Here is a 26,620-nt window from a genome sequence, read left to right as displayed (position 1 = left end):
ATACGTTCTCCTTCATCATATCGAGGTGTTGAATCGGATCTTGTAGGAGGATTCCATAGAGAGTACATCCCAGAGAGAAACTCATCCCGTCTATAATCTCTTGGGTCAGAGACAGTGTTTGACAGCTCTGGCTCTGTGGCGCCTCTGGACTGCACAGTGATACGGCTAGAACTTCCGTAACGCATGCATGCAAACTCGTAGGCACGCACGCACACACATACACGCTGCAAACACCTCTGAGTGGTGTGAAAGCATCCAGTGTTCCAGAATGTTCCCATAAGTCCTCACCACTCTCATTGTTCTCCAGCACAAAATAACCAATAACTCATGGAAGTGTAATCAAAGTCTTACCACACACTACAGAACAAGAGGCTTTCCCCTGTGTGTGTGTGTACCGATGGGTCATTTCCAGGATATTGTTTTAGCCTTTTTTGTTGCAGTGGAGAGCTTGTTTTCTCTGGGGTCATCTGTAATCAGCTCTGCTCATACTGGCAGCTTCTCTACCAACCTCTGTCTATGTTAAATGTCTCTATATTCTCACTGTCTATGTTAAAGGCCTCTATTCCAGTCTGTCTGTCTACATAATAGGGCCTCTCTCTTATTGCTCTGCCACAGACATCCTTCCGCGTGCTGGCTAACTGCAGCTGTAAGCCGGAGACAGAAATCCAGAAGCCTGTTTTTATGAGAGGTTGAAACTGTTTTGGAGGAGTTCTGATCTGTTTTGGAAAGGCTTTGGATTGTTTTCGAGCATTTTGTTGAACTGCTCATGTAAACCAGGCAGGGAACACCAACATCCTGTTTTTATGAGGGGTTTTGGGCTGTCGTGCTGGACTGAACTGAACTGGATTCAGACTGTGTGTTTATGTTTTGCAGAAGTACAGTGCAAAAGTGTTTATGGGAAAGCTAATGAGTATTTTCTTTTTTTTTTGCGGGGGTAGATCAGCTTAATATTGCAGATAGATTGTAACTTCCATCAATGTAATTGTCTGCATCAGTTCCAATCCCCCATGTTTTTTTATATATATACAGTGGGGGAAAAAAGTATTTAGTCAGCCACCAATTGTGCAAGTTCTCCCACTTAAAAAGATGAGAGAGGCCTGTAATTTTCATCATAGATACACGTCAACTATGACAGACAAAATGAGAATTTTCTTTCCAGAAAATCACATTGTAGGATTTCTAATGAATTTATTTGCAAATTATGGTGGAAAATAAGTATTTGGTCAATAACAAAAGTTTCTCAATACTTTGTTATATACCCTTTGTTGGCAATGACACAGGTCAAACGTTTTCTGTAAGTCTTCACAAGGTTTTCACACACTGTTGCTGGTATTTTGGCCCATTCCTCCATGCAGATCTCCTCTAGAGCAGTGATGTTTTGGGGCTGTCGCTGGGCAACACGGACTTTCAACTCCCTCCAAAGATTTTCTATGGGGTTGAGATCTGGAGACTGGCTAGGCCACTCCAGGACCTTGAAATGCTTCTTACGAAGCCACTCCTTCGTTGCCCGGGCGGTATGTTTGGGATCATTGTCATGCTGAAAGACCCAGCCACGTTTCATCTTCAATGCCCTTGCTGATGGAAGGAAGGTTTTCACTCAAAATCTCACGATACATAGTCATTCATTCTTTCCTTTACACGGATCAGTCGTCCTGGTCCCTTTGCAGAAAAATAGCCCCAAAGCATGATGTTTCCACCCCCATGCTTCACAGTAGGTATGGTGTTCTTTGGATGCAACTCAGCATTTTTTGTCCTCCAAACACGACGAGTTGAGTTTTTACCAAAAAGTTATATTTTGGTTTCATCTGACCATATGACATTCTCCCAATCCTCTTCTGGATCATCCAAATGCACTCTAGCAAACTTCAGACGGGCCTGGACATGTACTGGCTTAAGCACAAACTTTTGTTATTAACCAAATACTTATTTTCCACCATAATTTGCAAATAAATTCATAAAAAATCCTACAATGTGATTTTCTGGATTTCTTTTCTCATTTTGTCTGTCATAGTTGACGTGTACCTATGATGAAAATTACAGGCCTCTCTCATCTTTTTAAGTGGGAGAACTTGCACAATTGGTGGCTGACTAAATACTTTTTTCCCCCACTGTATATTGTCAAATAAGTGTGGATCATCATTATTTGGTCCGTAAATGTTAATGAGCCATATCTGTTTATTGTCCAATAACATATTTAAAATAATCCATCTACCTTGCGTATCTATTTGGAAAATTTGCACATTCGGATCGAAATTACTATTAATTAATATCATCCCTCCTTTTGAATTTCTTTGCCCATGGGAGAAGTATATCCGCCCCCCCCCCCCCCCCCCCCCCCCCCCCATTCCTTTTTCCACGCAACTTCATCTAGAATTGTTGAATGAGTTTCCTGTAAACAATAGATATTATATTCCTTCTCTTTGAGCCATGTAAATATTGTTCTTCTTTTGTTATCAGCTAAGCCATTACAATTATAACTGGCTATACTTATTTCACCATACACCATAATGAGATACAAGTTTCAAGTCTTCATCATTATATATGTTTGTAAATTTACCAATAAAAAAACCGTAATGATTGAGTGTCCATATAGCTGTAACATGATATTTGCATTGCTACTAAGTATCCCTTCAATTGTTCTCCACTAATTCCTCCGCTAAAGCCCCTCCCCATCCCAAGTTGAGCCGTCATCCCAGTGATTGGCATCCCACCCACATCCCTCCGGATCCCTAGGGCCTCGAGAGGCCAGGACCCATCCATCGGAAACAGCACACAGTGCCACGCACAAAACAGAAGCAGAAGCCGCCAAAAGCATTTCCAATGTTGTCACCTCTATATATAACTATTTAAAAATATATATCTATTCAAATATCTTGCATATCTTATTTTCCATCATTATCAATTACTATGCGTAATAATGTCGGCAGTTCATGCGTAGGATTTTAACATATAACCCAGATTGTCATTGTATTACATTTAATTTATTGACAAGCAATTATTATCCTAGCAAATAATTACCGTGGTCCATCCCATACCCCCCCCCCCCCCCAACATCCCCACCCCCCCACAACAGATGCCGGACAAACACACGCACATACTCACATACTCCAACACACTCATCCCCCCTCCACAATCCACCATAAAATCAGATACTCAACGGTTGTTATATCCCAGAGCCCAACTCAAGAAAGGACCTGATTTACGAGTGCACATACAGTTAAAGCTGATTGAGAAAGCATGCAGGATTGAGCAGAAATTGACAACAATGTGAGATTTGATTAATCTACTTAATCTATGTCAAGTCCTAGGTGAGTAGTTTCTTACAGTACAGTAGTGTTGCACGGTATACTGAAACTTCTGTACTTTTTTCGATGCTAGAACATGAAAAACGGTTCGGTACTAGCATTTTTGTTACTTTCGGTACTTCTGTCAAATGTGTCTCACAGATCAAGTCTGTATCAGCAAAGCTGATGTCCCCTTTTATAGCACAAGCACACGTGCCTGCTCCACTTAGCCATTCTGGGCTACATCATGTTATCTCCCCACTGATGCCGCACAGAAGTTAACAGACTTCAATAATGCGACATGGCATGTAGAAATGTAGAAACAGTTAATTACTGTTCGCAAAACAATGTCCATACAGGCTAGAACACTTTACAAAGCAAGAAGATACCGGTATCTTCCAGCTTTGTAGCCTAACTTTCCTTGCTAGCTTACAGCTGAAGCTAACCAATTCACTACCCTAGTACTTTGTTTTTTATAATATGCAAATCATGCAAATCAAAATATGCTGATTTCAAAGCCGATTGCCACCAAAACTTTATTCATTCACTTAATTGGTCTCTCTCTCTCACTTCTCTCCCAAAGATGATCTATTGCCTCAGTGAAAGTCTGACTGTGTGTGTGAATAGGGCTCTGAAGGGCCGCACCACCCTTGCCTCGTGAATTACGTCATTATAGAGACAACGCACACTTAAAATATGCTACTTCTATGCAAATGTTGTTGATCAGTACAATAAAATAAGTCCCAAATGGAAGGGAAACAGATTGTTTGTTTGTCATCTGTAGCCCCATGAAATCAGCCAAAACAAGCTCAATAACTTGATGCATACAAACACTCCTATTGAATATGCATTCACCTGTATATTGTGAATAGGCCTAGGCTACATCTTGATTTACCCAGTTTATCGATAGAGATTTACCATTCAAATAAATGATTACCATTGTTATGTAGTTGAATTGGTAAAAACAGAGTCAAATTGATTGTATGATTGTAGAATTGATTCATTAATGCAACATGGATGTTGACGTAAAACATTTCAAATGGAATGATACTGAACTCAAAAGATGCCCAATGATTGAACAGAGCAGTAGCTGAGTATCTGTCTGGATCAAGTGCCATTCTGTGACTTTGGCTAATATGCTTTCTTTTTTTGCTGTGTTATTGTTTTGGTATTGTGATATTATAACTTGTATCGGTATCGAATTAAACACTACAGTACAGCATATTACACACAAGCAATGACAAACACTGAGTCATTTACATGTACTGTTAATATGAATATGTCATGGATGGGCAACTGATGGGGGTGGGAGCCACAAAAAAACTCATGAGGGGCCGCAGTGCCTCGTAGGTCTGCGTACCCCCCCCCCCCCCCCCCCCCCACACACACACACACACACACCTTGTGAGTAAAACATTTTAGCGGCCCCCTCTTGTGACAGCGAAGAGGAAAAATAGCAGTTTTACAGCGAATGTTGCCATAGGGTGGAGGTAAATGTTTGCAGTTTTTAATATGATAGCTGATTATCAATTAATTAGACCATGCTTACTACACGTTTTGATAGCTGGCTGCTAGACTAACTTACCAATCTAAAAAGGTTTTGCTGACAAATTTCAAAATTGCACCTTGTGTATTCTATTATTCTAACTCAACAGTAAGTTGAAACCCCGACTGAGTTCCCCCCAAAAAAAATTGGTCTGCAATCCTACGAAAGAGGGGCCAGCAGTTGCCCATCCCTGGAATATGTCATTATGCAACACATTCTTACAATGCAGATAGTGCTCTTTGCCTTTACCCTCTTAACTTTAATTGATGTTAAATTATTCAAATGTCTGTTTTCTTATGTAAACAAAAGCTAAGGTCTTTCTCCCTTTGGTATAGCCATGTATATCCATGTCAGGGAGCCTAAACTTCCTGATTTCTACCAGTGAAATGAAAATGTGCTAGTTCTAGATTGTGGTTTGGATAATTGTGATGTTTATGATAAAAACGTAATGTTGTTAATATAGTAATGACTATATGCCATGGTGAAATTCCCCTTTAAGGAAATGGGTTCAGTTGGTATGGGGTCATGTACTCTAATACACATGAATAAGGTCCATCACGCATCTGACACCTTTAATTAAGTTTCCATCCAAATGGATCGTCGTCAGGTCTAGATTGAAAAGACTCTGGGCATTATTTATCTCTCTTTGATCTGCATCTCTCTTCCGGTGTGTAATATAATAGCTCTGTGTGTGTGTGTGTGTGTGTGTGTGTGTGTGTGTGTGTGTGTGTGTGTGTGTGTGTCCACAGTCGGAACCAGCTGTGTGCTCTGCCAGCCTCCCTGTGTGGGTTGCCCCTACGAGTCCTCAATGCCAGCAACAACAAGCTGGTGTGTATACCTGAGGCCATCGGGCAGCTCAGGAGCCTCATGGAGCTGGTAAGAGATTCTCTCTTTCTCGTGTGTGCCAGTGTCAGTCTCAGCTCTTAGTTTCCTGTGTGAGTTCCTAGCCAGGCCTTATGTAACTGTTCTGTTCTCCACTGATGGGGTGAAATGAATGGAACCAGCCCTCATGGAGCTAGAGCAGGGAAGGAGAGGAGCGGGGACGAGGGGAGACATTGTCTGACTCCATGTGAGGATACATGGTAGAACAGTGGGATAGGGAGCATTAATATGGATGTGTTATGAGCCATACAAATCCCTAGTTCTTACCTTAGCTCTTGTACACAAGGGGCGACTAACCATCCTCCTGGAGAGTTACTGGGTGAACAGACCAGCCATTCTCTAACACACCTGATTCTCTTATCTGCAGTTTATCAGGACCTTGATTAGATGAATCAGATGTGTTTGAGTAGGGCTGGAACAAAATCCTGCACACCCATCAGTAAAGTGTTAGTTGTGTGTGTGAGTTAACTCAGTGTGTTGTGCCCCCTACAGGATGTGAGCTGTAATGAGATCACTGCTCTGCCCCGTCACATCGGCCGACTCAAGGCCCTCCGAGAACTCAACGTCCGCAGGAACCTGCTCTGTGTCCTACCTGAAGGTGAGTTTAGACCCATGAAACCACATTACATGCCATATGTCTTTCCTGTGAGTTTTGATACCTAAGGAAATGTTTTCCAGATGGGTCAAGAAGAGACTCGGGGACCCAGGTGTTTTGTCGCAGCTGGGTCATGTCTGGGTTGTGTTTGGAAACAATGGTTTGTTTATTTAGCTGATTTTGGTGGATGACAGAATGTTTAGGGAACCAGTTACCTAAAGAGGAATTCTAGAGGTAGTTTGAGTGGAGAACCTCCACGGGATTTATGGTCTTGGAATTTGAGGTTACGGTTAGGGCATTCTACAGGTCCCGACAGAGATCATTGTGGCGCTATCTGCATTTTTCATGCTGCGGGCAGGAGCGGGCAGTCAGACGACTTTGGGATTCAAATATTTTTGTTGTCCCGCAGATTATTTGGAAACTGTCATCTTTCTGCTTTGTATGCGTTAACCTAAGCCTACCTATTGTATTAAAACACATATTATGGGCATTATTCACACACTCAGAAATTGCTTCAGTAGCCTACCTCTCCTCTCCTAGTTGTGTATGAGTCCAAGTGTGCCTAGTATGTGTGGTCTCATTAAAATAGAGTACGCTGCCTACATGGGCAAAGAATCGCGTGGCAGTTAACTTACATATGAAATTAACTTAAATATGATTAGACTGTAGTTTACTAGAAGTGAGGGTGCTAAACCAACGTGATTCGAGGTGCAATCAAAAAATGTAATCATTGAAAAGGAAAAGGCACAACGTGTGCATAGGTTAGGCTTCTATGGTGAGCAAGCATTGTGCCTTTTCATTTTCGATAAGTATTGATTACTCATTTATTTGTCTCTGCCGGCAAATTGTCATCTTAAAAGGTAGGCTATATCCTATATGCAAAAGTAGCAAGTGTAGCTGTCATTATTCTTGCTGCTTCAAGTTCAGTAGCCACACGTTAGAGATCAGGTGCACGTGTGGTCTCAATTAAATAAAGTAGGCTATAGCCTATGCATTTGTGGAGAAGCAGGGGGCAGTTACACTACATGACCAAAAGTATGTGGACACCTGCTCGTCGAACATCTCATTCCAAAATCATGGGCATTAATATGTAGTTGTTCCCCCCCTTTGTTGCTATAACTGCCTCCACTCTTCTCGGAAGGCTTTCCACTAGATGTTGGAACATTGCTGCGGGGACTTGCTTCCATTCAGCCACAAGCATTCAGGCACTGAATTCAGGCACTGATGTTGGGCGATTAGGCCTGGCTCGCAGTCGATGGGGTTGAGGTCAGGGCTCTGTGCAGGCCAGTCAAGTTCCTCCACACCGATCTCGACAAAACATTTCTGTATGGACCTCACTTTGTGCACGGGGGCATTGTCATGCTGAAACAGGAAAGGTCCTTCCCCAAACTGTTGCCACAAAGTTGGAAGCACAGAATCACCTAGAATGTCATTGTATGCTGTAGCGTTAAGATATCCCTTCACTGGAACTAAGGGGCCTAGCCCAAACCATGAAAAACAGCCCCAGACCATTATTCCTCCTCCACCAAACTTTACAGTTGGCACTATGCATTGGGGCAGGTAGCGTTCTCCTGGCATCCGCCAAACCCGCATTCGTCCATCGGACTGCCAGATGGTGAAGCGTGATTCATCACTCCAGAGAACGCGTTTCCACTGCTCCAGAGTCCAATGGCGGCAAACTTCACACCACTCCAGCCGACTCTTGGCATTGCGCATGGTGATCTTAGGCTTTTGTGCAGCTGCTCGGCCTTGGAAAACCATTTCATGAAGCTCCCGACGAACAGTTCTTGTGCTGACGTTGCTTCCAGAGTCTTTTTGGAACTCGGTAGTGAGTGTTGCAACTGAGGACAGACGATTTTTACGTCTGTCATAGATGTTTCCACTTCACAATGACAGCACTACAGTTGACCGGGGCAGCTCTAGCAGAGCAGAAATTTTACGAACTGAAAATAAAAATATACAGTTAATTCGGAAAGTATTCATACCCCTTCCCGTTTTCCACATTTTGTTATGTTACAGACATATTCTAAAATGGATTAAATAAAAAAAATCCTCATCAATCTACACACAATAACCCATAATGACAAAGCAAAAACCGGTTTCTATAAATTTTTGAAAATGTATAAAAAAATTAAAACGGATACCTTATTTACATAAGTATTCAGACCCTTTACTATGAGACTCGAAATTGAGCTTAAGTGCATCCTGTTTCCATTGATCATCCTTGAGATGCTTCTACAGCTTGATTGGAGTCCACCTGTGGTAAATTCAATTGATTGGACATGATTTGGAAAGGCACACAACTGTCTATATAAGGTCCCACAGTTGACAGTGCATGTCAGAGCAAAAACCAAGCCATGAGGTCGAAGGAATTGTCCGTAGAGCTCCGAGATAGGATTGTGTCGAGGGACAGATCTGGGGAAGAGTACCAAAAAATTTCTGCAGCATTGAAGGTCCCCAAGAACACAGTAGCTTCCATCATTCTTAAATGGAAGAAGTTTGGAACCACCAAGACTCTTCCTAGAGCTGGCCACCCAGCCAAACTGAGCAATTGGAGGAGAAGGGCCTTGGTCAGGGAGGAGACCAAGAACCCGATGGTCACTCTGAAAGAGCTCCAGAGTTCCTCTGTGGAGTTGGGAGAACCTTCCAGAAGAACAACCATCTCTGCAGCGCTCCACCAATCAGGCCTTTATGGTAGAGTGGCCAGACGGAACTCCTCTGTAGCTCAGCTGGTAGAGCACGGCGCTTGTAACGCCAAGGTAGTGGGTTCGATCCCCGGGACCACCCATACACAAAAAATGTATGCACGCATGACTGTAAGTCGCTTTGGATAAAAGCGTCTGCTAAATGGCATATTATTATTATTATTTAAAAGGCACATGACAGCCCGCTTGTAGTTTTTTTATAATAAAAAAAAAAATGGATCAGCTTAATATTGCAGATATATTGTATCTTCTATCAATGTAATTGTCTGCATCACTTCCAATCCCCCATGTTTTTTTTTATATATATATACTCCCCTTTATTACTTTTCAACCCCACCATCCTTTCCCTACTTGGAGTAAATTAGTGAACAACAATGCCCAGGCCTCTACTTCCGGTCTATACTTACTATCTACACCTTATGGACAGAGTTAATTTTACAATAATTATATTATATATATATATATATATGAACTTCTTCTACTCTCAACCTCTCCGATCATTTTCATGATGTCCATCCGGTTTGCTTCTATATGCCATATCTTTTTAACTGTGCTCTTTCCCAAAAGCTCCCAACATACAACCTATATACTTATTATGGACACAGTATGCTTACATTATTAGCTATCTTTGTTATTATTTGTTGTTATTTGTTATTAGTCCCATCCTTCAACTCTATTCAATTCCTCCCATCTATCTCTTAACACCATCCATATAGGATTTCTATTTGCCATATATATTTCAACCGTACTGTGATGTTTTACAAAAGTTCTGAACCTTTCTATTCTCATTGCTTCTACAGATTGTGAATTAAAAATAAACTTTTTTGCTAAAAGTATTATTATATTATTGATTGATTGACTATGACTTTTCAGATCACCCAGTAATGCTATCTGCAAGGTTAGCTCCAGGTAAATATTGCAATCCTTTAGCCATTCCTGGACCTGTGTCCAAAAACAAGCTACAAATGGACAGAACCAAAACAAATGATCTAATGATTCTGTCTCTTCACAGCAAAATCTGCAGAGCTGGGAAGATTGTATCCCCCATTTAAATAACATTCTATTGGTAGCAAGAATTTTATATAATAATTTAAATTGAAAGATTCTAATTTTTGAATCCGGTGTCGTTTTGCGTGTCAGTTCATAAACACTATGCCATGGGATCGGTACGTCAAAGATCTCTTCCCAACTATTTTGCAATCTATATGGGACGGCTGTCAATCCTTTGGTCCTTAAGTGAAACTGATATACTTTTTTATTTATCAAACACAGCCCGCTTGTAGTTTGCCAAAAGGCACCTAAAGGACTCTGACCATGAGAAACAAGATTCTCTCTTTGGCCTGAATGCCAAGCGTCACGTCTGGAGGAAACCTGGCACCATCCCTATGGTGAAGCATGGTGGTGGCAGCATCATGCTGTGGGGAAGTTTTTCAGCGGCAGGGACTCGAAAACTAGTCAGGATCGAGGGAAAGATGAACGGAGCAAAGTACAGAGAGAGAGATCCTTGATGAGAACCTGCTCCAGAGCGCTCAGGACCTCAGACTGGGGTGAAGGTTCACCTTCCAACAGGACAATGACCCTAAGCACACAGCCAAGACAACACAGGAGTGGCTTCGGGACAAGTCTCTGAATGTCCTTGAGTGGCCCAGCCAGAGCCCGGACTTGAACCCGATCTAACATCTCTGGAGAGACCTGAAAATAGCTGTGCAGCGATGCTCCCCATCCAACCTGACAGAGCTTGAGAGGATCTGCAGAGAAGAATAGGAAACTCCCCAAATACAGGTGTGCCAAGCTTGTAGCGTCATACCCAAGAAGACTCAAGGCAGTAATCGCTGAGTAAAGTACTGAGTAAAGGGTCTGAATACTTATGTAAATGTTATATTTCAGTTATTATATTATTTATTTTGCTACAATTTCTATAAACCTGTTTTTGCTTTGTCATTATTATGCATGTGTGTACATTTGTTGATATTCTTTGCTAGTTAGGGAGTTATTAGCCCAGTTATAGATAAGTATAGGTCAGCAATGAGGAGTTAGTGCTTCCTACAAGAGCACAAAACGTGTAGGCTACATTTCAAGTTGTCTTTGAAAAGCCAGTCAAGTAAAAAGCTTATGTCTTAATTAAAGGGGCAGTGTTGAATTTTGAGACAGGCTTGAATATGCAAATAAGCCAATAGGCAGAGGGAGATCCTTAACATTCAATTCTCTGGCAACAGCTCTGGTGGACATTCCTGCAGTCAGCATTCGAATTGAACGCTCCCTCAAAACTTGAAACATCTGTGGAATTGTGTTGTGTGACAAAATTGCACATTTTAGAGTTACCTTTTATTGTCCCCCAGCACAAGGTGCGCCTGTGTAATGATCATGCTGTTTATCAGCTTCTTGATATGCCACACCTGTCAGGTGGATGGATTATCTTGGCAAAGGAGAAATGCTCACTGACAGGGATGTAAACACATTTTTGCACAATTCTTTAGCAATAAGGTTTTTGTGCATATGGAACATTTCTGGGATCTTTTATTTCAGCTCATGAAACATGGGACCAACACTTTACATGTTGCGTTTATATTTTTGTTTGGTGTATGTCTGTCTCAGACAGATAAATGATGTCTATGATCCAGTCTCCTGGGATGTCTTAGGGCCTAGGGGTATTGCAGCAGTGGTCTTTGTGGTTTGAGAGGTCTAGTAGAGTAAAAGACGTCTGTGACAGGACGGCTCTCTAAATCCCAGAGACGCCGCCCGCCATCTGTCAGAACCTCTCATTGTCTGAATGATGGACGAGAGTATTTTTCCGAACAGTCTTACTACATATTTTCCTCGGATGCGTCTCTGTTGCAGATTTACAGAAAGTGATTTATGATCCCGCTGCAGATGCTCCATCGATCCTCTCTGGGTTTGATTGATGAGCCTTAATCTGGCCAGGCGGCTCGACTCTGTTAGTGGGGGACAGGATAGGGGATTGGATAGCCCTGGGGAGGAGGGGGATGTTGGGAAATCGAGTTTTAGATTAATGGTTGTTGAAGTTTTGGGGCGTCCCTCCTCAAATGTCTTTGTAGAGACCCCCTTACTGGACCACCAAGGCACTGAAATGTTTTAGCTGTCTTGCCAAAGAGTTTCACTGAAGGAATGTGTTTCTTTGTTGTTGGTTTTTGGAAATTCCTACGGTTACTGGTTCAGTAGGTGATATAGATTCTGAAAATATTGTCTGGAGGTTGAAATCCTGTTGTTGAAAATGTTGGTAAAGTCCCTGAAAGCTTCGGAAATGGAATTGATTTACCTGACTATTCAGAATGAGATGTCCCCCTTTTTATACTGAATGATAGTTGAAATCCCTCTTAGAAGTTATTTTAAGGGGTGACCTTGAGGGAAGAGGATGTGACAGACTTTCTCATTTCAGCTAATTAAGAAAAGTAGAGTACTGGTTGGTAAAAAATATATATATTTGGCACTCTCCCTCATGTGCTCCAAGCCAAGATTATCTCTCAGAGATTTTAATTATAAAAGGTTGTCGGAGAGGTATAGTCATAATTGTTTCGCTTGAATTACGACCTTTTGAGAAATGTGTTGCTGGCACAGAATCTCTGAGACTCTCTAGCTCTGTCTTTGTTACTCTTTCTCTCCCAGCTAGTACATAATGTTCTGAGAACCATGTGTTTCTTAGAGCTTTGTGAGAGCTTGCTTGTCCTATGGTTATTTTGCATACAACCCTCCCACAAAGTTCTGGGAAATGGTGCAGGATACCCAGCTAGCACATAACGTTCTGAGAACCATATGTTTCTTAGGTGAGTATTTATGTGCTTCAGTGAAGGTTTCCTACAGGTTTCCTCATGGTTCTATTTAAAGTAATGTTCTCAGAACGTTCAGAGAACGTTAAGAAACAACGTTCTTCTGTGGGAATTTCAGTACTTAAGCATAACGTTTTCTACAGGTTTCCTCATGATTCATTTACATTTTACATTTTAGTCATTTAGCTTATCACTTATCCAGAGCGACTTACAGTTAGTGAATACATATTTTTATACTGGCCCCCCGTGGGAATCGAACCCACAACCCTGGCGTTGCAAACGCCATGCTCTATCAACTGAGCTACATCCCTGCCGGCCATTCCCTCCCCTACCCTGGACGACGCTGGGCCAATTGTGCGCCACCCATGAGTCTCCCGGTCGCGGCCGGCTGCGACAGAGCCTGGATTCGAACCAGGATCTCTAGTGGCACAGTTAGCACTGCGATGCAGTGCCTTAGACCACTGCGCCACTCAGGAGTAGGGTTCTATTTAAGTCATGTTCTCACAATTTCAATGTGGCCTATCTGTGCTTGGAGTTCAAAACATTTAACCCAAACTAAGCTAGCAGTGTTATAAAAAGTCTTATTGAAACATGTTCTCAGAACGTTATTTAATTACCTTCCAATAACCTGTAATTTCCGTTCTCAGAATGTTAATAAAATCTCCCAGGAAAATGTTCAGGGAACCATAGTAAAATGTTCTCAGAACCTCCCTTCAATCTAAATATTTACATTCCCAAAACATGCAACATTTTCACTTCCGTTCTTAGAACGTTTAAAAAACGTTCAGTTTTACCGGTCAGGAAACGTATAGCTTTGTTCCCAGAACCAATGCGAAACCAAAAACATACGTTTCCACAACTTCCAAGGAACCAAATGTGTTAGCTGGGCTGTTACTATCTTTCTCTCTGTCATTGACCTCTCACTGTCTGTTTTCTCTCTCTGATTTCAGGACTATTTTATCCAATGTTTCCCATTCAAATGCATATGATATGACAACGCTACACCAGTAACACCGAGCCTAATAGCTGCTATTTATTTTATCAGTATTTTCCAATGTTGTGATAGTCAGCCTCTCTGTCTGTGGTTTTCTCCTGTTCCCTAGCTATGTCTCTCCTCCCACATGGACTGGGCCATAGTGGTTTCTGCCGAGGTTAGTGCCTAGGATACATTCCTCCAGTTTATTTTAAACTTTTGGCATGGTCCACGTTAGTGGAACTTTGGCAGTGAGGGACTCTTGAAGTATCAGGGCTGCTCCTGCTGGGCTGTGGGGGTTTCTAGGGGGGAAAGTTCTGTCTGATCATCCTAGTCATGACCTTGTCAACCCACACACTATGGATTCTGTGGATGTTGCTCAGAGGTTGTTTGGGTGTTTATACTGGGTTGTTGATGTAGGTTGTGTAGACGTTGTTGTTCTTGTGGACATTCCCTCTTCCTCAGGATGACGGCCACCAGGCTGTACGCTCTCACCTGATAGGTGGATGGAGCTCCATGTCGTTCCCTGGCAACGATGACCCTCAGGAGACCACTGGAGTCATGTCCCAGAGCTGTTGACACACACACAATTACTCCTCTAACTCTAGGAATTGTGTGTTCGCCCTCAGACTTGGCGGAGCTTCCCCTGGTGAAGTTTGACTTCTCCTGTAACAAGGTGTCCACCATCCCAGTGTGCTACAGGAAAATGTCCCAGCTCCAGTCACTACAGCTGGAGAACAACCCCCTACAGAGTCCCCCTGCACAGGTCAGTCTGGGTTAGGGATGGGCACGGATAATCAAATATCCGAACAGATGTTAGTATTCCATTACTTGCAAGTAGGCCTATTCATACAAATTAAAAAAAATATATAGGCCTATTTTAACAATGAAAAGGCTTTGTCTGAGCACACAATGTTCGCAAAAAACAGTGTACCGTATTTTCCGCACTATAAGGCGCACCGGAGTATAAGCCGCAGCAGCTAAATTGAATGATATTGAATGATGTGTACATATATAAGCCGCACTGGACTATAAACCGCAGGTGTTTTAATGTTTAATTACCATATGTAAGGGTTCGTGCACAGAGGGGATTGTCGGGAAAGAGACAAACTGTCTCGCTCTCGTAATGTCTGTCTGTCTTGCTCTCGTTCTGTCTCTCGTTCTGTCTCTCGTACCACTCTCGGTTCCACTTTTACTTTTGCGCGCTACCTGTCTCACTCTTTTCCGGCCTCCAGCTTTTCCTGCTGGAGCCCGCCGCTTAAAGGTGGGGGGCGCGGACCGGTCATAGAGCCCATAGAGTTAAAGTTGGTGGACTGTAACCTGTAACATCCATAGATTTAGGAGGTCTTCTAGTGGCCGTTAGCTGTAAAAATCCATAGATTAGCCGCACCGTTATATAAGCCGCAGGGTCGAAAAATGGGAAAAAAGGCGCGGCTTATAGTCCGAAAATTACGGTATTTCAACTATCCGGATATCTGAAAAAATTAATGATATTATTTGAATAGTGAAAATATTTCAAATGCCCGTCCCTAGTCTGGATCTGCATGGGGCTACGGCTTTCTCCACAGCTTGGCATGACATACGTTGCAATGGAATATAGCATTCATCATAGGGCATTCTAGTTGACCATGTCACTGTGCATATTTTGTTTTAGCTTTCCATATAGTGTAACTATTTGTGTACCCACTTTTGTATCATCATCTAGTTGCTCTAATTCACCCATTGATGATCTGTTTTCTAGATCTGCATAAAGGGAAAAGTTCACGTATTTAAGTACCTGAGCATCGAGGCGTGTCGGAGTGACAAGATGCCTGACTCTCTCTACCTGCCTGTCATGGAACGCCTCAGCCTATCACAACCCACCACTGGCAGGTGAGTTGCTATGGTAATCCTAACGGAGGCAACTGTTAGTGCTGGGCTGGTACAAAACCCTGCATACACTTTGGCTCTCCAGGACCAGTATTGGCAACCACTGATTTATTTACCACTGAGTGTTGCCAGATTCTTCATTTATACCTGTTGTTTTAGTGCTGCGGCTGAGCCTTCCTCTCAATGTGTATGAGAGTGAAGTGTTTTACAGGGCGAGAGGATGTTATGTTATGTAATGTGCCCTGTAATGTCCGCCCCCACCCCAATAACCCTCCCCACTGCAACGCGTGGGCAGGAAAAATGTTCCTTTTGTCCTGGAGAGCTCAGAGACTCACACTCAATTCCCACTCTCATACATACTCACACACACTCCTGGCAGTGGAGGAAAAGAGCAGCAGAGCTATTTATAATTCAGCCATAGAGTCACAGTAGAAGGATCCAACACCCTGGCCCAATGTTTCAGTAGAACTGTATTCACATGGATTCTCATAAGGTTGATGTATTGAATGATAATAATGATTAAGTAGGTGTGAGGCCAGAATTGGATTTAGTGCGTGAATGTGAATGAAGATGAGCACAGAATGCCATATGCTTCAGTGATCAGTGAACATGCTCCCTTGGGATGCAAATTTAGGTGGCCTAGAAACGACAAGGTGTGTGTGTGTGTGTGTGTGTGTGTGTGTGTGTGTGTGTGTGTGTGTGTGTGTGTGTGTGTGTGTGAGAGAGCGCGCGTGTGTGTGAGAAGTGTATCTTGGAGCACATCACGGTTCAGTTGTCTGGAGACTCTGTTCAGTGGATAACTTCGCTTAAAGCTAGACAGAGCGAGAGAAAGAGAGAGCGTGACAGAGCCCTGCATCTCCTCTGTGATCGGAGCGATTAGACTCTGCTCTCTGTCACTTTCTCTCCTCTCTCCTCCGTGTGCGTTTTTACCTCCTGACCCTGGCCGTCCCATAATCCTCCTCTCTCACCTCTCACCCCTCTCCTCTCAGCACGGAGGACATTGACCAGAATAAGAAACAGGACACTGACTCAGGAGTTGGCAGCGACAACGGGGACAAGAGACTGTCTGCCACTGAGGTAGAATGAGTGTGTGTGTGTGTGTTTGTTTATGTGTGTTTGTTGTGTGCGCACGCACGCATGCACTATTTGTGTGTCCGACATTATGCATTGATAGTATGTGTGTCCGACATTATGCATTGATTACACAGTATGTGTGTCCGACATTATGCATTGATTACACAGTATGTGTGTCCGACATTATGCATTGATTACACAGTATGTGTGTCCGACATTATGCATTGATTACACAGTATGTGTGTCCGACATTATGCATTGATTACACAGTATGTGTGTCCGACATTATGCATTGATTACACAGTATGTGTGTCCGACATTATAATAATAATAATAATAATATGCCATTTAGCAGATGCTTTTATCCAAAGCGACTTACAGTCATGTGTGCATACATTTTTACGTATGGGTGGTCCCGGGGATCGAACCCACTACCCTGGCGTTACAAGCGCCATGCTCTACCAATTGAGCTACAGAGGACCACATTATGCATTGATTACACAGTATCTGTGTCCGACATTATGCATTGCCATTGAACGTTCCCTTCATTTTCTGCACCATGACTTCAGAATGTTTAGAAATGTATATGTAAAGTTATGCAAGAAAGAGCACATCTACCTGGTGACGTTGAACAGTCAGCATCTCTTCAGAGCTGTTCCAGGCTGTATTGTGCCGGCTGAGCACACAGCCACCGCCTGAGGGTAGCAGGCTATATTTCTGTTTTCTTTTTTGGGTGGGTTTGTTTGTTCTTTCTTACTTTTATACCGGTATACACTCATCCATGACCTCAGTGTATTTTGTGATGATCAGATAAAAGTAGTGAAGAAGATATTGTCAGGTATAATACAACAGTTCTCTGGATGCATTTGACAGAAAATATCTGGTTGTTTTTTGGTAGCTGAAACATTTGGCTGATTCTGACTGAAATACTGTTGAGTTGTAGCAGCTGAAATGCTTAGATTTTTGTTGGTAACAGAAATGTTTGCTAGTGTTTTTGGTAACTGAACTGTGTGGTTGTTTCAGCCCTCAGACGAGGACAGCTTGAGTCTCAATGTCCCCATGTCCCACATCACAGAGGAGGAGGGGCTAAGCAAAGACGACTCCAGCGAACACATCAGTGCTCTCACAGGTAGCATACAGACAGAATGCCACACACCTCTGACACTCTCAGTAAGGATATCTCCACCCCACCCCACCCACCGACCCTGTCAATGAGTAGCCACCCATCCCCGATACCAGCCCTCCTGAATGGGAGAAGAGAAAAGCCAGCAGGGCTGTGTGTGACATCCTCAGGTTAGGGTAACACAGCCCAGATAGACACTGCAGAGAGGCCTCTGGTTAATGTTACTCCCCTATCTGCCACCAGAGGAAACAGAATAGAAACGTTGTCACTTTCTGTTGCTCTAAAGAGAGGACGTGGGATAAAAGAGATGTTTCCGGAGCCTTCATGGTGTCTTTATGTGGCTCAGTGGGAGTTTTTCCTGATTGTTGTTTTTGAGAAGGACGGAGGGAGCTCTGGGGTAGTGTTGACCCTGGCTAAACTATGTGTGTTTGTGTGAGTGAGAGAGGTGGGGACAGGAAGTAAAGATATACACCAGGAAGGCTATGTCGGCACACACAGGGAGTAGTCTGGGAGGGGGTCACTGATAGGCTGGCGGTCCTCAGACTGGGTGGGAATGGTGTTGAAAGTGAAGGTGGTGTGAGAGTGTGTAACAGTACTAATGTAGTGTATGTGTTAAATGGCAGGCAGGCTTGATCAGATGAGATGGGGGCCGTCACCTTTTATTCACTAAGCCCTCTAATTGATTGGAAGAATGCGGCCTGGTACAACATGGTGGACTCATCCATACTGTGGAATAGTGTAGCAGAGAGGAGAATAGAGCTGCCTCAGAGTATCTGGGCTGCTATATTAGCAGAGCTCTGATGGATTCTCTGTAGACCACACACATAGACAGACAGACAGACAGACAGACAGACAGACAGACAGACAGACAGACAGACAGACAGACAGACAGACAGACAGACAGACAGACAGACAGACAGACAGACAGACAGACAGACAGACAGACAGACAGACAGACAGACAGACAGACAGACAGACAGACAGACAGACAGACAGACAGACAGACAGACAGACAGACAGACAGACAGACAGACAGACAGAGATTGCTTCACTGCCAAATACATATGGAGGGGAGTGTAATGTTTCACTATCCACCCAAATCTCATAAACGAGCAATCAAACACAATATTTTTCTATGTATATAAGGGACAGTGTCTCCATACAGTACAGCCTTTGAACTGTGACACTCTTTACATTGATCTCTGACCTCTATCTCTGCCCCCTGTAGCGGACCCCCACAGGGACGGGGTGCAACTGATAGAGGAGAGCCCCACTGAGGCCCTGAAGGAACAGTTTGGCTACAGAGACTCTTCTGCTCTCAGCAACTGCTTTGTCAGTTACATCAAGGCAAGGCCATTCTCTCTCTCTCTCTCTCTCTCTCTCACTCACTCACTCACTCACTCACTCACTCACTCACTCACTCACTGAAAGACTTGGTTTAAAGTTACTTAGGTGAGCAACTTGCTGAATTCACACATTTTGACATTTGGGGTGAACTACCCCTTTAATAGGTGATTTTGGGTCAACTTTTTCTACCTGGGTCTCAGCCTCATCCATTATGAGCTAGATGTCTAGACTGACTCTGGAGCTGTTAATAAGGATCATAATGTGCATATATGCACCCCGTTATACACAACAGTATGACTTCCTTTAAGGTTGTCTGTATTGTCAAAGATTCATGGGGAAATGGCCTTGCTGTAAATAATGAAAGGATTGGTGTTTTTAACAAAAGGAAAAGTGTAGCTGATGTGTTCAGACTTCCAGTCTCATGTATATTGCATTCGTTCTCTATGACCCAATACTGTTTATCCAATCACACTATTGTCCATCAACTCTTGATAAAGACTTTTGGATGACCAGTAGGCTTGATTAATGGCCCTTAATGATACTGTAACGTTAAAGCATATGGATGGAATATGAATCTTAAGTAATCATTTGGATTGCAATTTAGATCATGATATATTGGCATCTCAATAGGACAGTATGGATGATATCTCAATAGGACAGTATGGATGATATCTCAGTCATCTCAATAGGACAGTATGGATGATATCTCAGTCATCTCAATAGGACAGTATGGATGATATCTCAGTCATCTCAATAGGACAGTAAATCAAATAAAAAAAATTGTCACATACATGTGTTTAGCAGATGTTATTGCGGGTGTAGCGAAATGCTTGTGCTTCTAGCTCCGACAGTGCAGTAATATCTAACAAGTAATATCTAACAATTTCACAACATATACACATAAATCTAAGTAAGAATATATACATATATGGACGAGCAATGACAGAGCGGCATGGACTAAGATACAGTAGAATATTATAGAATACAGTATATGCATAGGAGATGAGTAATGCAAGATATGTAAACATTATTAAAGTGACTAATGTTCCATTTCTTAAAGTGGCCAGTGATTTCAATAGGCAGTAGCAGCCTCTAATGTGCTAGTGATGGCTATTTAACAGTCTGAAATAGAAGCTGTTTTTCATTCTCTCGGTCCCAGCTTTGATGCACCTGTACTGACCTCGCCTTCTGGATGATAGCGGGGTGAACAGGCAGTGGCTCGGGTGGTTGATGTCCTTTGATCTTTTTGGCCTTCCTGTGACATCGGTGCTGTAGGTGTCCTGGAGGGCGGGTAGTTTGCCCTCTGTAATGCGTTCGGCAGACCACAACACCCACTGGAGAGCCCTGCGGTTGCGGGCGGTGCAGTTGCCGTACCAGGCGATGATACAGCCCGACAGGATGCTCTCAATTGTGCATCTGTAAAATGTTGAGGGTTTTAGGTGCCAAGCCAAATGTCTTCAGCCTCCTGATGTTGAAGAGGCTCTGTTGCGCCTTCTTCACCACACTGTCTGCGTGGGTGGACCATTTTAGTTTGTCAGTGATGTGTACGCCAAGGAACTTGAAGCTTTCCACCTTCTCCACTGCGGTCCCGTCGATGTGGATAGGGGGGTGCACCCTCTGCTGTTTCCTGAAGTCCACGATAATCTCCTTTGTTTTGTTGACGTTGAGTGAGAGGTTATTTTCCTGGCACCACACTCCCAGAGCCCTCACCTCCTCCCTGTAGGCTGTCTCGTCATTGTTGGTAATCAAGCCTACTACTGTTGTGTCGTCTGCAAACTTGATGATTGAGTTGGAGGCGTTTCCCCCCCCCCCCACTATTCCCCCCCCCCCCCTGCTGTCCCATGGGCGTGTGACAGTGTGATGTAAACATTGTACATAGCCATAATGACATTTTAAATGTGTCTGTTCCTCTGAAACGTGTGAGTGTAATGTTAACTGTTTATTTTTGGTTTATTTCACTCTTGTTTATGATCTAGTTCACTTGCTTTGGCAATGTAAACATGTTTCCCATGCCAATAAAGCCCATTGAATTGAATTGACAGGGTGGTCTCATCTTCAACCCCATGTGGATTGTGTCAGCAGATCTTTGAGGGAGGGAGGAAGGGAGGGAGAGGGAAGGGGTGGCACACTGGCCTTCTCTCTCACTCACTAGGAAAAAGTCTAGTGATGGCAATGTTGAACCGCAACCAATCGCTGGCTGATTCTCTGGATCATGTGACCTGACTGCAGCTGGTGCTGATGTCGTGTGTGTGTAACTCGGGGTGCGTGTGCGTGTGTGTGTTCTTGCTCGTGCAGGGACGGACGGCAGACTACGACGAGCCCCTCAGGATAGAAGAAGACACACACTGGGCCTCAGAACAGACGTGAGTATCCCTCCATCCATCCGTCTTTCATCTCTTCATCCATCCAGTTCTCTCCTTTTCTCCTCCCTCTCTTTTCACTGTAGTGGGTGTGTCTCGGTGTGTCTGTTTCTGTTCCCTCTTTCTTTCTCTCTCTCTCTCTCTCTCTCTCTCTCTCTCTCTCTCTCGCTCTCTCTCTTTCTCTCTCTTGCTCTCTCTCTTCACTCTTTCTCTCGCTCTTTTTCTTTCTTTCTCTCTCACTCTCTTTCTCTGTGCTATAAGGTGCTGTTTTTCTCTTTATGCTGTATGTGTCCATAGGCAGTAGTACTCTTTGCCCATCTGTATTCAAGTTGATTGATGTACACTGTCAGCACTTTACTGTAGGCTAGAGTAGAAACGTCTTTGGTGTTTTTTAAGAAGCTGTGCACCTCCCAAGTTGTTCTTGGCTCTTCTATACTGTGGTTGCTGTTTTCATAGATGAAAGATGGACCCACGCTGTCAAATGTGGCCCAAAAAGAGGCTTGAAATATGCTCTTTATTTAAACAGACCATCACCATACTATTTTCTTGCCACAGCAAAGCTATTTGTGTTCTGCTACAAACCACATTATGTATTTTGGTTGTGCCTTTGATATCTATACCAGGGCAACATTAGGTTATCATTTAGATTATTCTTTTCATTAATGTTGTCGTATTCAAAAGCATTTTTTTATTGGTGAAACATGGTTCTGAATCGTAAACAAGACTACTCACTTCCTGTTTCCTGGCCCATAGGTCAAAGGTTACGGAAGGAACACACATTGCCATGATCAACCAGCTGAAGGAGGCTGTGGAGCTACTACAAGACCCTAACAGGTAGGCACCATTATGATACTGTCACAATGCTGGTTAATACTGTTTATTGCTGCTTATTATACTATTACATCAATCTCACTTCTACTATGATGTTGGCTTTATTTAATACCCATTGTTACCAGCATGTTCAGGATAATTTTCAAGGTGAAATTGGTCATTGAATTTAGGGCAGTGGCGGTCATGACATTTTGTCAGCCGGTAATTGTCATGCAAATGACTGCCGGTCTCACGGTAATTGACCATAATTAACATAAACATGTTTAGCATCTCCAGGCCTCCACACATACAAGCTGCTGACGCACGCCTTTGGAACATCTACATTTAAAAAGTTGAATAAATCAATTTAATATACAGTAGCCTACACCATCACAATACAACTATTATTCATTTACTTATGATAGGCTTATAAACCTGGCAATGTCTTAGAAATCAAAACATATGGGCTGCATGATGCGGCTCTATATTGATGATTTGGAAAAAGTTGCAAAAAAAGGCATGCGCTCTGATCCTTGCGCTTCCAGAGAGAGACAATTGCATTGCTGCTCATCTTGTGTGGCAAGCAAGTTAGGGAATACCTAGTCAATGGAAGATGGAATTAAAATGGCAGAATTAAAAGTGAAATTAGAAAGACCAAAAGCCAACAGGTAAACTGCTATTTAGGATATAATCTGAATGGAGTTGTTGTTATGTGTAGGCTAACTGTAGGATGTTTAGATGCGCAGTAACGTTATGGCTAGCCTCAATTAGTCTAGGTAGCTGCTTTCTCTCGGTTTGATGCAGTCAAGACAGGTACTATGTAATCGGATGGGATGATAAATAACTAGCAATAAATTAGTCTAGTGGGAGTTAACAGTGGTTGCGGTCTCTCCCTCCGTGCCTGCTCCGCGCCTCCCATGTCTTACACACACATTCACACACACACTGCACGGTCTCCGCTCCCTATAGCCTACAGCTGCTCGCTCTGTGCCTCTCTCTCTCTCTCTCCCTTTAATCCATGGCTCCGGTTTAATAAAGTAGCAAAACAATTGGCTTTTCTGCTGCTTCCCTCACTCTGATTGGACCGGGTCCATAAGGGGACGGGTCTGGTTGTCCTTTCGGAATGGGTTTTAAAAATGTATTTATGCATATTGGGTCCTGGGCTTTCCTGTGTCCATTTCAGAACAGGACCTCTAACCCCCATCTAGGGCGACCGAGAGTCATCCTGTTCTTTCGACCAATCGATTGGTTGAAATGTTTAAACATATTTTTCCATATATAGACAGACAAAAATCAACTACATATATAAATAATTAAAACACACAAATGACTGAAGAAAAGCCCAATGGTCACACTGTATTAAAAATAAATGACAGCGAGTGCCTGTGTGACTGGCGCACGGTGTCCCTACTGCAGCAAAAAGGGATCACAGCACAGCAAGTGTTTATTGCTCTGTCCGTGCTGAAGCTGCAACATCAATCAAATGTATTTATAAAGCCCTTTTTACATCAGCAGGCGTCACAAGTGCTATACAGAAACCCAGCCTAAAACCCCAAACAGCAAGCAATGCAGATGTAGACGCACAGTGGCTAAGAAAAACTCCCTAGAAAGGCAGGAACCTAGGAAGAAACCTAGAGAGGATCCAGGCTCTGAGGGGTGGCCAGTCCTCTTCTGGCTGTGCCGGGTGGAGATTATAAGAGTACATGGCCATTAAGGCCAGATTGTTCTTCAAGATGTTCAAATGTTCATAGATGACCAGCAGGGTCAAATAATAATCACAGTGGTTGTAGAGGGTGCAACAGGTCAGTACCTCAGGAGAATTACACCAGATATAACAGACTGACCCTAGGCCCCCGGCACATAGACTATTGCAGCGTAGATACTGGAGGCTGAGACGATAACCCCGGACAGGACCTACCAGGCAGGCTATAACCCCACCCACTTTGCCAAAGCACAGCCCCCACACCACTAGAGGGATATCAACAGACCACCAACTTACTACCCTGAGACAAGGCTGAGTATAGCCCGCAAAGATCTCCTCCACCACACAAGCCCAAGGGGGCACAAAACCAGACAGGAAGATCACGTCAGTGACTCAACCCACTCAAGTGACGCACCCCTCCTAGGTACGGCATGGAAGAGCACTAGTAAACCAGTGACTCAGCCCCTGTAATAGGGTCAGAGGCAGAGAATCCCAGTGGAGAGAGGGGAGGCGGCTAGGCAGAGACAGCAAGGGCGGTTCATCGCTCCAGTGCCTTGCCGTTCACCTGCGCACACCTGGGCCAGACTACACTCCATCATAGGACCTACTGAAGAGATGAGTCTTCAGTAAAGACTCAAAGGTCGAGACAGAGTCTGCGTCTCTCACATGGATAGGCAGACCATTCCATAAAAATGGAGCTCTATAGGAGAAAGCCCTGCCTCCAGCTGTTTGCTTAGAAATTCTATGGACAATAAGGAGGCCTGTGTCTTGTGACCGTAGCGTACGTGTAGGTATGTACGGCAGGACCAAATTGGAGAGATGGGTAGGAGCAAGTCCATGTAATGCTTTGTAGGTTAGCAGTAAAACCTTGAAATCAGCCTTGCCTTAACAGGAAGCCAGTGTAGCCATTTAGTTTCTTACTTGTTTCTGATTGAAAAGTTCTGTTACCAAAATCCCTAATTTGTTTATGAAATGCAATCCCTATTCCCTCAACCCTTGCTCTCTTTATGTGAAACATTTAAGCATTGCATGCATGTGACCAATATGGCCTGACCTGTAGCCTATCATACTCACATCAATAAATTGGTTATAACAAACTCCAAACACAGTAATGTCGACAGCAAAATGGATGAGGAGGACGTGAAAAATAAACTTGAAACGGGCGAATGTTTACTGGTTGCTCAGGAGGGAAAGTCAGATCTGTGGAAGACATTTGACTTAGTTGTGGAAACTACTGGAGATCAAGAAAAAAGAGGGTATAGGAGCAAGCGTTGCGTGAGTATTATGTGTGCCAAACAGTTGCTGTTTGGGACACATACTTTTTTTCTGACCATTTGGAATAGTGTAAACAACACTTAATAAATAAGTGTACCAGAGTCTGTTCTAACGAAAAATAAATAAATCTATAAAGCCTTTATTACAGCAGACTGAAAACAGTTGCATTCATTCTTGAATTGCAGTTTATTTATTGTTTAGGCTAATTATTCAAAGCTCCTTTTATTTAATGCTTGATTGCATTTCAAAGCATGAATGTCTCGTATGCTGTGTGATTACAGTAGCCTATATATTGAAATATAGGCCTAAGTAAGTTACGGTATTAAGACTAAACAGGATGTGCTTTTAGGCCTACAGCTCGATGGTGGTTATACAAGGCTACTATACAAAGCCTACTAATGATAACGACATTACTTATTATTATAATGATCATAATAATAATTGTAACAATAACAATAAGAAGGAGATCAAGAAAAATGAGGGTATAGGAGCGAGAGCTGCGTGCATGTTATGTGTGACAAGCTGGTGCTGTCAGATTACAATATTATTTTTCTGCCTGTTTGGAACAGTGTAAACAACACTAAATAAATTAATGTAAAAAAAATAATGTAAAGCCTATATTACAGCATAGCAAAGATTAAAAATGGCAGAATCTGTGAAATTTCTTTTTCCGACATTTTGCCTTTGCATGAGGCTTGGCTCACTCAAACAGGCAACATAAGCAAGATCTGTCTTATTTCTGTCATGAGGTGAGGTGTATGTGTGGTGGAAGTCAGGCGCAGGACACCGAGGCTCAGTCCAACAGAGTTTACTCAAAATTTCCAAAAGGAAACGGAAAACAAACGACCTCAAACAACAAGAGGCGAGCATTTACGCAACATGCGTAAAACACAAAAAATGCAAACAAGAAACAAAACACGCAGCACAACGACAGGCGAACAACAACACACAATCCTACCAAGCAAAAAGACGGAACTTATAGGACAGGTGATGAATACACAATAGGACACAGGTGTGACAGACAGACAAAAGCAATCACACACAGAAACATAGATCGGTGGCAGCTAGTACTCCGGGGACGGCGACCGCCGACGCCTGCTCGTACCAGGAGGGGGAGCAGCCTCGGCAGAATCCGTGACAGTACCCCCCCCTTGACGCGCGGCTCCAGCCGTGCGCCGACCCCGGCCTCGGGGACGGCCAGGAGGACGCGGACCCGGGCGCGTGGGATGCCCACGGTGGAAATCAGTCAGGAGGGATGGATCGAGGATGTCCCTCCTGGGCACCCAGCAC

At 43.3% G+C, this 26,620-nt stretch overlaps 1 protein-coding gene across 1 annotated transcript in view; it reads left to right on the top strand.

The window, feature by feature from the left end:
* lrch1 (leucine-rich repeats and calponin homology (CH) domain containing 1) overlaps window positions 1-26,620 on the top strand; it is a 96,662-nt gene that overhangs the window by 40,525 nt on the left and 29,517 nt on the right. Inside the window, exons 3-11 of the mRNA XM_084179929.1 lie at window positions 5,580-5,706; window positions 6,205-6,310; window positions 14,400-14,536; window positions 15,512-15,642; window positions 16,629-16,716; window positions 17,737-17,842; window positions 19,065-19,183; window positions 21,479-21,546; window positions 22,297-22,377. Coding sequence (XP_084036055.1) covers window positions 5,580-5,706; window positions 6,205-6,310; window positions 14,400-14,536; window positions 15,512-15,642; window positions 16,629-16,716; window positions 17,737-17,842; window positions 19,065-19,183; window positions 21,479-21,546; window positions 22,297-22,377 — 963 coding nt within the window. The remainder of the gene's footprint in view (window positions 1-5,579; window positions 5,707-6,204; window positions 6,311-14,399; window positions 14,537-15,511; window positions 15,643-16,628; window positions 16,717-17,736; window positions 17,843-19,064; window positions 19,184-21,478; window positions 21,547-22,296; window positions 22,378-26,620) is intronic.

The sequence above is a fragment of the Coregonus lavaretus genome (assembly GCF_964263955.1).
Source record: "Coregonus lavaretus genome assembly, chromosome: 16".
Classification (NCBI taxonomy): Eukaryota; Metazoa; Chordata; class Actinopteri; order Salmoniformes; family Salmonidae; genus Coregonus; species Coregonus lavaretus.
The sequence above is the reverse complement of the archived record's forward strand: the minus strand, read 5'-3'. Positions and strand labels throughout refer to the sequence as shown.